Source organism: Brachycentrus maculatus, unplaced genomic scaffold (assembly GCF_059751285.1).
Source record: "Brachycentrus maculatus isolate JH-2025_06_01 unplaced genomic scaffold, ASM5975128v1 h1tg000145l, whole genome shotgun sequence".
NCBI classification, from domain to species: domain Eukaryota; kingdom Metazoa; phylum Arthropoda; class Insecta; order Trichoptera; family Brachycentridae; genus Brachycentrus; species Brachycentrus maculatus.
The window spans coordinates 175380-189049 of NW_028280898.1; the positions used below are offsets into that span (position 1 = coordinate 175380).

General features: G+C 32.0%; 1 protein-coding gene across 2 annotated transcripts in view; it reads left to right on the forward strand.

Moving 5' to 3' along the window:
- Positions 1 to 257: 257 nt before the first annotated feature.
- LOC148308860 (uncharacterized) overlaps positions 258 to 13670 on the forward strand; it is a 29106-nt gene continuing 15693 nt past the window's right edge. For both annotated transcript variants that reach the window (XM_088260995.1, XM_088260996.1), the window contains exons 1-4: positions 258 to 402; positions 2353 to 2544; positions 6562 to 6636; positions 10184 to 10437. In XM_088260995.1, the coding sequence (XP_088117121.1) occupies positions 352 to 402; positions 2353 to 2544; positions 6562 to 6636; positions 10184 to 10437 (572 nt within the window). In that variant the 5' untranslated portion in view covers positions 258 to 351. The remainder of the gene's footprint in view (positions 403 to 2352; positions 2545 to 6561; positions 6637 to 10183; positions 10438 to 13670) is intronic.

Consider the following 13670-nt stretch of genomic DNA (forward strand, 5'->3'; position numbering starts at 1 on the left):
TTTGTTTGTTTACTTTTTCTATTGGGTGAAGAAGAAACCGGAACCACACACCAAGTAATTTAAGTACGTTTTCTAATAGTTTTATGTAATTTAGTAGTAAAAACAATGTTGTTGAGTTGGCTTCTCTTTTTTATGAATTAGCGTACTTGCTCTATTTGAAAATAAAGCTCATTGATTGTTGTTTTAGGTACCTAATAAGTGAAAAATATTTTTTTACTGGCAGCCCTATTCATCTGACATTTTTTGTTGACTTTGATTGCAGCCCGTAAAGTGTCAAAAATGTTTTCACCTTGCAATTTGATTATTATCTATTAAATACAATTAAATCAATATAAATTAACTTCCATAAGTATGTCTGAATGTGCCTCTGATTGTATGGACACTGTGGATCCGCGGGTTCAGGTAAGAAAATCGATTTTTCCGCTGTCTCCGTGATACATCGATGTTCCTACCGCCTATACCTATTTTGTAATTGTTTATACCGTATACGTTCCACTCAATACACCCGAAACGTTCTTGTTTTATTTCATCACTTCTATATATAAACATTTAATTGGGTCTTGTTTAAATCATTCTTGGCTTCCTGATAATTTAATCGAATCAAATTGTTTTCCGAAATTATTATGTTTTAAATACAATTGACTTCTGTATCACGAAGTCAATAAAATCATAGTAAAAATCTCGTTATGTAAAAAAAAAATTATATATGATTTTGTGTTAACTCGAATCAATTACGAATGTATGTTTTTTTTTAAATTTTATTTATTAAAAAAGACAAATATTTTTGTTTTTATTATTTACAAAAATATTTAAATATTATACTGTTTCTGTGAGCCTAGGGGGCTTATTATTAAAAATAGGTATGAAATTGTGGTAGAGTGGGTTCGAACCCAGAAACTCTGACTCAAGACTCAGTGACACTAACCGGACAATGAATTTTTCACTATGTTGTAAAAAAAAATACTGAAACATTCATTGCTTCAGTGTATACTTAATTTATTCTGGATATTGTTAGAGTTGTTATGCCATTATCACTCCAGCGTTTTAGCCCCCAGTGCAGGGACTATCATTATTGAAATAATTATATTTTAAATTAATGTTTTACTTAGTTAATACCACTATTTTTTTAAATCTACTGTGACACGTGTTTCGATGCATTCCGCATCATTTTCAAACACAGTGTTTGAAAATTATGCAGAATGCATCGAAACACGTGTCACAGTAGATTTTTAAAAGATAGTGGTATTTACCAAGTAAAACATCAATTAAAAATGGATAGATTTTACCACAGAGCGACTGCCGAATCAATTATTGAAATAATTATAATTAAATTTTAAATTCTCATACAACATTGCTGCTAAGATAACCCCTGCAATGGTAGTTAAAACATTGACAATGAAGAGTTAATTACCCAGAAAAAATCAATAAGAATAGAAATTCTAAGAAAATTTGTGGATAAAATACTTTAATTTAAAAAAAAATAAACTGAGCCATATAACGGGAGTAAACTTACTTTCAAAATAGGTTTGAACAATATCACTTTAAGATTTTTCGTGTGATATTGCAAATTAGTAAAGAAAACATTTTGTAATGCATTATTTCTTATTATTTTTATACATATTTATTAACGACACTTGACCAGAGATGTCCCTGTAATGATACAATTGTCCTTTTGATTAAAAAGTTAACTAAAACCAGTTAAAATTCAAAACTTTACATCCCAAGAGTTATTTTTTCAAGTTTTCTTGTCAATGTATCACATTTCTGATCTAGACACTCATATATAATAAAATATGTTCGTTATAGCTCGGCTGTCCAAACTCAAAACACAGTAAGGGACATTTTTTTTGTAGTACATTTTTTTTGCATTTTTGAACTTAGTAGATTCTACTTAGTCCAAAAATGCAAAAAAAACGTACTACAAAAAAATGTCCGTTACTGTGTTTTAAGTTTGGACAGCCGAGCTATATGTACCATATTTATCTGTAAAACATTAACAGTTATAATTTTATGGGACAGTTTATTTTTATAACTCGGTTGATTTTGAATGCCTTTGATACTTCAAAAGTATGAGTCACCACATGTAAGCATTGTGACTTGTTGGACCGATTTACACCACAAAAATCAATCTGTTTAGTGTGTGCTACCTTTTTCTGCATTTAAATATTATTTCTATGTTTGTTCTTGTTATATCAGGTGCAAAATATTAGCGCCTCATTGTTTGACAAATCATGTCACCTAATTGGAGTTGAAATTGAGTTTCAGATTGAATTGGAGCGCTTGAACAATTCGTACCAGATGCGAAAGTGTTAATTAAAATTCAGAATGAAATAAATTTGAGTTGGTTTTCAGATTGAATTGGAGCGCCTGAACACTTCGACCGATGACATCAACAAGCTGGAGGTGGATCTGGACGAGGCCCGGCTCATCTTCCGACAGCTCCTGTACGAGAGCACATTCAAGATCCAGTCGCTCGCCAAGAAGCTCGGCGGCTGCATCGACAAGTCCCGGCCGTACTATGAGGCCAGGTTCAAAGCTAATGTGGTGCGTTCAAACTCACTCTAATTGATATCTCATCGTAGATGAAGAAGAATATGGAATTTATGTATTTAATGTTAAATGAAACACTAATGTTTTTAGTCTACTAAGTTGATAATAGATGACATTCATTTGAAAATACCATAACTAGGCGAAACAATTGTCACAAAATTGATTTTTATGTGTTTTTTTTTTTAAATAATAAAATACAACTTAGTAGATTTATTATTAGATTAAAACCAATATTTTTAGCTTTTCCACTTTTTTATTTGACCAGCGACCGGGTTTCGTCGTTACCGACATCATCAGACTGGTGAGAGGCTTTACAAATTTGTATGTTATATATAAAAGAAGGCAGGAGTTGATAACCATGATTTGATATAATTTTATGAGAAATTAATTTAATTTTAGTGAATTTAAGTATTGTATGATATTTTAAATATTTTTTTATAAAGGTTTTTTGTATTGAAAGCACGATTTTATATAAAGTTAAAATAGATTTGTATTTTTTGTAAATGAATTTAAATTATGTAACGAGGTATCAGGAAATGCTGGTTGACGGCTCCTTCCACTAAGCTGTGGTTGTCCGGGGGGAGTCCGAAGTTCTCTGAAAAGTAAATTTCCCGGCAGTCATTTCTTATCGACAAGACATTAAGGCATCTATTGTTTCTTTTCTAATGGGTAAAGTAAGGGAGAATGAATGTGTGTTACTTGATCATTTAATATGTCTTTATTATGACAATTTTTTAATCTATTTATTTCCAAAATTTCGAGCCTATCTAATTTTTTACCTTTACTACATTTGTGTAAGATTTTTACATTAAAATTTTTATCGAAATCATGATTTGACTCTATCAAGTGGTTTGCAAAAGTGGAGTTTTCTTTTTTATTTCTCCAACTTTGGACATGTTCGTTTATTCTTATTTTAAACGATCGTCCTGTTTGCCCCACGTATTCAGCACTGCATGATCCACAACTTAATAAATATGAGCCTGAATTTGTTTCTTTTTCCCTTTTATCTTTATTATTAATTAGTATCTTCCCCAGATTATAATTATTATAAAAGGCTATGGAACATTCATCTTTGTTCGCTAGTTTTCCGATTCTGTTACTACTATCCCCTATAAAAGATAATTTAGCCCATTTTTTAACTACTTTTGAAGTCTCTGTAATGAGAGCTTTATTTAATTGAGATGTTGCAAGTCTCTTTTGTTTTTTCCTAATTAATTGATCAATTAAACCACATTCATAACCGTTATTGGAGGCTATCGTCTTTATGATATTAAGTTCAGAGTTGTAATTATCATTATTTAATGGGACATACAACAGCCTATGAATTAAACTATGAAATACAGCGAGTTTATGGGAAAAATGATGCTTAGATTTGTTATGAATGATGTTATCGCTGTATGTGGGTTTTCTGTACCTTGTAGTAAAGATCCAACCCCAAAATTTAACTCTGATGTTAAATTTATCTTAAAAACTTGTATAACGCTCATAAAAGACGATTTTCATGCCCGTAGACTCACGGCCATGAACCCTCAATGTCCACGCCTTTATGGACAACCGAAAGTTCACAAAAAAGATATGCCGGTAAGACCTGTAGTGTCATATACTTCAGCACCTGCTTATAAATTAGCCAAATTTGGAAACCACGTCATCAAAAATATTTTGAAATTTAAACCTAGTTATGGAATCCAAAATTCATTAGAATTAATAGATAACCTTAAAAACGTAGCAATTTCAGAAAATCTTACCCTCGTGTCTTTTGATGTTGTTAGTTTATTCACTAATGTTCCAACAGATGAACTTAAAGTAGTAATTAATGATATTATGGATGTAAAAGGAACAAATCCAATAATGAAAAAAGATATTAGTAACTTAATTAAAACCTGTATAGATCAAAACTACTTTCAATTCGATAATAAATATTATGTACAAAAATCAGGTTTAGCTATGGGAAGCCCCATTTCACCGATCCTTGCTGAAATATTCATGGATCATATGGAAAAATCCATTACAAAATTAAAATCTTTCAAAAACGTTAAATTTTATCGCCGCTACGTCGATGATATACTAATTGTATGGTCAGGAAGCCAAAGACAATTAGACATTTTCCTAACAGAAATAAATAAAATTAATAAATCAATTCAATTCACTATGGAACTGGGCGGTAAAGTAATAAATTTCCTTGATTTAAAAATTAGCATCGAAAACAATAAATTAGAATTTGCGATTTACAGAAAACCCACATACAGCGATAACATCATTCATAACAAATCTAAGCATCATTTTTCCCATAAACTCGCTGTATTTCATAGTTTAATTCATAGGCTGTTGTATGTCCCATTAAATAATGATAATTACAACTCTGAACTTAATATCATAAAGACGATAGCCTCCAATAACGGTTATGAATGTGGTTTAATTGATCAATTAATTAGGAAAAAACAAAAGAGACTTGCAACATCTCAATTAAATAAAGCTCTCATTACAGAGACTTCAAAAGTAGTTAAAAAATGGGCTAAATTATCTTTTATAGGGGATAGTAGTAACAGAATCGGAAAACTAGCGAACAAAGATGAATGTTCCATAGCCTTTTATAATAATTATAATCTGGGGAAGATACTAATTAATAATAAAGATAAAAGGGAAAAAGAAACAAATTCAGGCTCATATTTATTAAGTTGTGGATCATGCAGTGCTGAATACGTGGGGCAAACAGGACGATCGTTTAAAATAAGAATAAACGAACATGTCCAAAGTTGGAGAAATAAAAAAGAAAACTCCACTTTTGCAAACCACTTGATAGAGTCAAATCATGATTTCGATAAAAATTTTAATGTAAAAATCTTACACAAATGTAGTAAAGGTAAAAAATTAGATAGGCTCGAAATTTTGGAAATAAATAGATTAAAAAATTGTCATAATAAAGACATATTAAATGATCAAGTAACACACATTCATTCTCCCTTACTTTACCCATTAGAAAAGAAACAATAGATGCCTTAATGTCTTGTCGATAAGAAATGACTGCCGGGAAATTTACTTTTCAGAGAACTTCGGACTCCCCCCGGACAACCACAGCTTAGTGGAAGGAGCCGTCAACCAGCATTTCCTGATACCTCGTTACATAATTTAAATTCATTTACAAAAAATACAAATCTATTTTAACTTTATATAAAATCGTGCTTTCAATACAAAAAACCTTTATAAAAAAATATTTAAAATATCATACAATACTTAAATTCACTAAAATTAAATTAATTTCTCATAAAATTATATCAAATCATGGTTATCAACTCCTGCCTTCTTTTATATATAACATACAAATTTGTAAAGCCTCTCACCAGTCTGATGATGTCGGTAACGACGAAACCCGGTCGCTGGTCAAATAAAAAAGTGGAAAAGCTAAAAATATTGGTTTTAATCTAATAATAAATCTACTAAGTTGTATTTTATTATTTAAAAAAAAAAACACATAAAAATCAATTTTGTGACAATTGTTTCGCCTAGTTATGGTATTTTCAAATGAATGTCATTCGTTTGAAAATGCCATAACTAGGCAAAACAATTGTCACAAAATTGATTTTTATGTGTTTTTTTTTTTAAATAATAAAATACGACTTAGTAGACTCAAAACATTAGTGTTTCATTTGACATTCTATACATAAATTAAAATGGAGTTCTACAATTTAAACGCCAAATCTATAAATAAGATTATGGAAGATTTTGAGTGTGTCCAAATATGATTCGGACCTCACATACAAAAATGGAATGGAAAGAGTCTCTGCTTAATAAAAGATTTCCTCATCTCACCATAGATGGCTATTGTGAACCCCGCGCATACTGCATTACGACTTAAATCAACATATCCAAAAGTTTCAAGAATTTGAATAGTGTGGTTGACAATTATGGGTAGAATTAGTGAACGTTACACATGTGTAAATTGATCACTTAACCAAGCCTCTGTAATGTTCTTTCTTTATTTTATTAATATATTTTTTGGTTTCTTTCCAACAGGCCCTCCAAGAAATGCGAGCATCTGCCATCTTATTTGAGAAAGCAAACAGCGCCCATTCTGCAGCTAGAGAGATGGTATGATTTTATTGTTATTGTATATCTTCAACCCAAACCTTTTTTTTTACTAGCATGTTTTTTTTTTTTTTTGTATTTTTCTGTTTGGCTCCTAGTACCTCCCTGGTTCCAACCTTATGTATGGAAGTGAAGCATAGAGTTGGTAAAAGACGGTCGAAAGTAGACTGAATGCAGTCGGAATGCGATCTCTCAGTGTGGCAAAACCATGTATGATGGATGTTCCAATGGTGATATGAGGAAAGATAGCACTATCCATTAAATTAAGAGAGGTGTGTGTTGAAATGGTTTGGACATGTGGAACGAATGAGTGAGGAAAGAACGATAAAACAAATTTATGATGGGAATGTAGTAGTAGAGGAATAGCGAAGAAATCTTCGAAATAATCGACAGGTATGTATAAGGAGATGCTTGAATGTGTAAGAGGTGAGGAACATTTGCAAAGACAGAGTGGTGTGGCGCCTCCTTGTCTCTTCCTGCGGGGAAGCTGCGTATTGGTTAGTTAGCTAGTTAGTTAAACCTTAGCACTCCTATGTCGAGTGTGGCTCGACATTGTATTTACTACGCCAACTCTGATGCCGATTCTGGGTTTACTTTATATGGCACGATTTCTAAAATTAACACACTCTACAATGTTCCTCCGTAGTGTAATGGTCTGCCTCCGTAGTGTAATGGTCAGCACGCTTGGCTACTGTTCTGGAGGTCCCGGGTTCGATTCCCAAGGGGGGTTAAATAAATATAAGTGATTTTTTCACTGTAATATTTATTCAATATTACCCTGGACTGGTACCTGAAGCGGAGGGCTGATCACCTTTCCTTCATGTGTAAACGATCAAGATAACACTGCGTTAATATGACACAGTGCCCTATGCACCATTGGGGTGCGGATAATAATGTTCCAGTATAGAACTAATTTAAGACCCATACTAATATTATGTAATTAAGTAATTGATTTACAGAAAAGTAACAAAAAATAAGAAATTAAGGAGTGTTAAGGGTTAAGACAGCTCGTAACTACCATCGTTCTTGACCCTCAGAATCAACTAATTCCTTCGTCTTGTCTGATCTCCCGTGATCTTGTGCACCTCCATCTCAGGTCTTCCTGGTAGAGCAAGGGTGGCCAACCCGCGGCCCGCGGGCTGCATGCGGCCCGTCGGGTGTCTACTTGCGGCCCGCGGAGCATTTCACTCATTTTTTATTTAAGTCAAAAAAAATTATTAACATCAATTGTATGCATTTATTTAAATCACAATTTTCAACATATTTTAATTTTTTTTTTTGCAAAGACCCACCAAACAACCTTGTGTGTCTTGTCGTTGGAGTTCTTTTTTAATACATTTTTACTGTTTTTAACCATTTTAACCTAATATACATACAAAAAAGAGAGAAAAATTAAGAATATATATACGGATGAATAATGTTCGAAACGATATATTGCAGTGTTGGACTCCCATATTTTTTGTTAATTCTTGGGACTATCAAACCTTCGTTGTGTGTAAATCGTGTATCATGGTTGCGTACTAAAAGGTTTCGATATTCTGTATATATATAAATGTAATAAAATACCTAGGTACCTACCTATACATTTTATTAAGTACTTACAAAAAGTACCTACATAAAACAGTTCTACCACCAGATGCCGCATGCGTCGCTCAGAAGAAAACAAAAGACTTCCGATAATATTATTAACTGTCAGAATCAGATAGATAGATAGATAGATAGATAGATATAAAGTTATTATAAAGATAAATTAAGAATAAACTTTAATTACAAAGCAACACATTGTTTATTTTATTATTATACACCCACTTTACATATTATTTACACTTAATTTTCAAAAGGAAAATATTACCACGTTATAAAACGACAATTTTGTTAATATGGAAATGGATGATGAAACATTAGATGTATTAAAACAATTACTACAATATGTTCGGAGTGAGAGAGAAAAATTAGAAGATGATCAAAGAAAACGATTAGAAGATAATCAAAGAAGACGTGGAAATCTAAGAACTAGTGATAAAATTAAAGATAAAAGTCCATGTAAGATTTGTGAAAATTTAAATAAGGGAACTCGATATCACTCTGAAGCAACGTGCTGGTTTAAAACAAAAGAGGATGATAAGATTAATAATAAAAATGAAGATTTACAAATTACACAGAAACAGTGCTTGAAGAATGAAAATAAAAATAATGTGGAAAAAATTTCTACAAAATATAAAATAAAATATACTCCAGAAAAGAAAAATTTCGAAGCAGATTGTATGAGCAGGAATCCAGTATTAGAATCGAAGGAAAATGCAAATGAACAATTAAAAGTTGTAAATTTGGTTAAATTAGAAGATATTTTAAAAGATCAGAATAAAAATGAAGACATTCAAATAACACAGAAACAGTGCTTGAAAAATGAAAATAAAAATAAAGTAGAAAAAACTTTTACGAAAGATAAAATAAAATATACTCCAGGAAAGAAGAATTTAGAAGTAGATTGTCTAAGCAGGAATCCAGTATTAAAATCGAATGAAAATGCAGATGAACAATTAAAAGTTGTTAATTTGGTTAAATTAGAAGATATTTTAAAAGATAAGAATAAAAATGAAGACATGCATATAACACAGAAACAGTGCTTGAAGAATGAAAATAAAAATAAAGTAGAAAAAAATACTACAAAATATGAAACAAAATATACTCCAGGAAAGAAGAATTTAGAAGTAGATTGTCTAAGCAGGAATCCAGTTTTAGAATCGAATGAAAATGCAGATGAACAATTAAAAGTTGTACATTTGGTTATATTAGAAGATACTTTAAGAGATCTGAATAAAAATGAAGGAATTCAAAAGAAAAAAACAAATGGATTGAAAAAAACTGTGTCTACTTTAAAAGGGTCAAGAAGAAAAAAAAATACAAAAAAAAGAAAAAAAAAAGAAAGAAAGAAAAAAAAACACGAAAGAAAAAAAGAAAGAAAAAAAAAGAAGGAAAAAAGATAGGAGGAAAAAAAAAAAAAAACTTTATCATATCACTAAACTTATACCAGTCCCTTCACTACAAGAAGATGATCCGGAGGACGAGTGAAAATTTTACTATGAATTTTCATCCCCAAGGGGGGAGATGTAATAAAATACCTAGGTACCTACCTATACATTTTATTAAGTACTTACAAAAAGTACCTACATAAAACAGTTCTACCACCAGATGCCGCATGCGTCGCTCAGAAGAAAACAAAAGACTTCCGATAATATTATTAACTGTCAGAATCAGATAGATAGATAGATAGATAGATAGATATAAAGTTATTATAAAGATAAATTAAGAATAAACTTTAATTACAAAGCAACACATTGTTTATTTTATTATTATACACCCACTTTACATATTATTTACACTTAATTTTCAAAAGGAAAATATTACCACGTTATATAAATATAATAAATCTGGCCCGGCTGCTGAAAAGGTTGGCCACCCATGGCCAGCAAGACCTTTGTATGAGGAGCGAAGTTGCACGGTACTTATCTTGGCCTCGTCTGATCTCCGGTGATGTTGTGTGTGTCAGGTGTTCCTGGCGGAGCAGGGCCTCTGCCGGCTGTGCGAGGAGCGGCAGGCTGAGGAGGGCGGGCGCAGCGGGGTGCCGCTGGACCCCGCCTGGCAGGAGATGCTGAACCACGCGACGGCGCGCGTCAACCAGTCGGAGGCGGAGCGCGGCGCGGCGGGAGCGCGCCACCGCGTCACGGCCGAGCGCCACCGCGCCGCGCAGGCCGCCGCCCGCCACCTGCAGGTCTCGCTCAAGAGGCACATCGCCAAGAGCAGGTGCATTGCCGGCCTTCCATAAACCGCTTTTCCGGGCTCCATAGATTTGTCATTATTTTTACCTTGGTAAAATGGGAATACATATCGCTCACTCCTTTCAAGAACGTCATAAATCAAAAAACTTGATTTTTCAGGAGAACGTTTATAAAGTTTAAAAATATAATACAATGTATTAAAAATAAATATCAATCCACTTACTGAACTATTTACTGTGCAATAGATCTTTTAAGGTAAAACCTGAAGGTTTTTTCTCCATTTGAAAAATATTTAGTGTATATAAAAAAAATGTAAACAATACCTTTTCTTCAAAATGCCAAAACAATACTTTCTGCCCTGTAGCGGGTAAATATTAAGTTAAAAATATGCGTCTTTTGCTGGGATATAGTACATTTTCTGGGCATTCCGAAAACACGCACAACTGAAAATTGAGGAATTTTGATTTATGACGTTCTTGAAAGAAGTGAGCGACATAAGGCAATGAGAGAGCGGATAGTTTAGCAAAGGAAGCGTGTCAAAGTGATTCTACTAAACATACCCGCTCTACAATGGCCGACTCAATCTCCTCATTAAAATGTATACATAGATCATGGGACAAAGATTGGGAAGAGTCCAAACAGCATCGAGGAGCACATTACGCCAACATTCAAGCTGAAATCCCATTCAAAGCATGTTACTGGAACTTATCTTTGTCTAGATCTTCCATCTCGATGTGTCGCCTAAGGTCTGGGCACTGCTCACTGCCTGAGCATCTCTATAAGATAAAGTGTGTTACATCACCATATTGCGAATGTGGACAAGATATAGGGGATGCAAACCATACGTTCTTTCAGTGTTCGCTCACAACATAGAAGGAGAACTTTCTTAATAGCTTAACACGGGCAGAATCCAACTCCCCACCCATGTATTGACCCTTATTTCGGAACCTAATTCTAGAATTGCGCTCATAATTTCTAAAATGATAAAGCTAAACGCATTTAAACTATGAAATTTTGTATTAATTGTTATTATTATTTTGTTTGTAAATAAAAATAATACTTTACACTGGCAGAAACATCCTTTGACTGGGTGACTGCCAGATAAATTAAAAAAAACTTGTTTTTAACTTTTTATGTAGGAATATTATTCTTTTCGCTGTTTTTTTTTTAAAAGTTTTACTTAGTATGTAAATACCACTATACACATATATATATATATATATATATATATATATATATATATATATATATATATATATATATATATATATATATATATATATATATATATATATATATATATATATATATAAATAGTGGTATTTAACTGTTGTAATGTATATGTATGTAGTGTTGATGTTTTCTAGTTTTTTTTCAGCATGTTTTTATTTTTAATATTATTATTATTTATTTATTAGACCTTGGATTAGTTACCCTACGGATGATATGTCAATATTATAGGTGACTTAACTTGATATGAAACACCTATTGTTCTTTTTTTTTAAATATAAAACAACATCTTCTTTCATGTAAAAAAGAATGGTAGATGTTTCACATCAAGTTCAGATACCTATAATATTTTTTAATTTTATTTATATTACTTATTTGTTCCCTTTGTATTTCAGTAATTTCGATTTGAATCAAGCATCCTTCTTTAGGGTACCAAATAATGATGGGATGAATCATAAAAATAATTGATTATTCAATTAATGTATTCATTTGAATATTTGTTGGTCGTCTGAATCATTGGATTAAAATGATTCGCTTGCTAACCAAAATTAGTCACAGTATTTTTAGTCTGTCCGAATCTTTGTTCTCAAATCTTGCATACATTTCACTAAGGTTTCTGCTAAATCAAAAAACTTACTCAACTCAACCATGGATGATGCCGAAAACTTACGTATGAGAGGTGTCATTTGAAGGGGGAAATACAACTTCCCAAATTTGACTAGTGATTTTGTCAATCATGGGTAGAATGGTGAATGTTGCATGTGAATAAAGTGACCACATAAACCAGCTTATGATAGGTCACAAGCCCTGTAAACCTAGACTCCTATATTCTTCTTCATCTTTGTGAAGACACCATTATTTAAAAAAAAAAAAAACAAAATTAGTACCCTTTGTCCGTTTTGCCCATATCGCTCACTCCTTTCAACAATGTCAAATATCAAAAATCGTCAATTTTCAGTTGTGCATGTTTTCAGAATGCCCAAAAAATGTACTATATCCCAGCAAAAGAGGCATATTTTTAGCTTAATATTTACCCGCCACAGGGCAGAAAGTATTGTTTTTGCATTTTGAAGAAAAGGTATTATTTCATTTTTTTTAATGTACTTAATATTTTTTAAATGGAGAAATAACCTTCAGGTTTTACCTAAAAAGATCTGTTGTACAGTAAAAAGTTCAATAAGTGGCTTGATATTTATTTTTAATACATTTTAATATATTCTTGAACTTTAAAAATGATCTCCTGAAAAAACAAGTTTTTTGACATTGTTGAAAGGAGTGAGCGATATGAGGTACTTGCAAAACGGACCAAGGGTTAATAAACTTTATTTTCATGCGACAATATTTTTATTGTTAGTAATATTATGACTTGGTTACAAATTATCAATCGTTTGATTAATCCCATCATTAGTACCAGTACCAACACATCGAAGCCCGGTCTATTGCATGTCGTCTGATTGGTAGCATACTCACTTGTATAAATATATAATATCTTTAATCTCTCAAATAGTAAGATATTAATGACATTTTAACCCATAGCACCGGAGTGCTGCCATAAAGGCAGGATGGATAATTTGCCACACTACTCGAGTGCCGCCACTATGGCGACAAGAAAATATAGTCCTAACTAGGTATTGATTAAGCTCTTAAAGAGACTATAAAAGAGACTATAAGAGAGTATACCGCACAACAAAAATCATTAAAAGCTCACCTCTTTCCATTTGTTTTGTTGTTCTGACTTTATTATCATTTGGCCATTTTACTTTTTTCCCCTAGTAAAGGTGAATTGTTCGTAAATAATGTCAAATGCAAGCTAACTCCACAAAGCGTATTCATAATATCATTCTAAATAGGTACTAAGTTTTTAAAAATCGCCTAATAATTATGAAAATCGTGGTTTATGAACAACCACGGAGAACTGATTTATATCAAAATAAAAACTTTAATCGCTTTTTAAATCTATGTATGATTCCAAGTAAGTACTAAGTAATTTATAATTGCCTAATAATTATTTATATCATGGCTTACGTA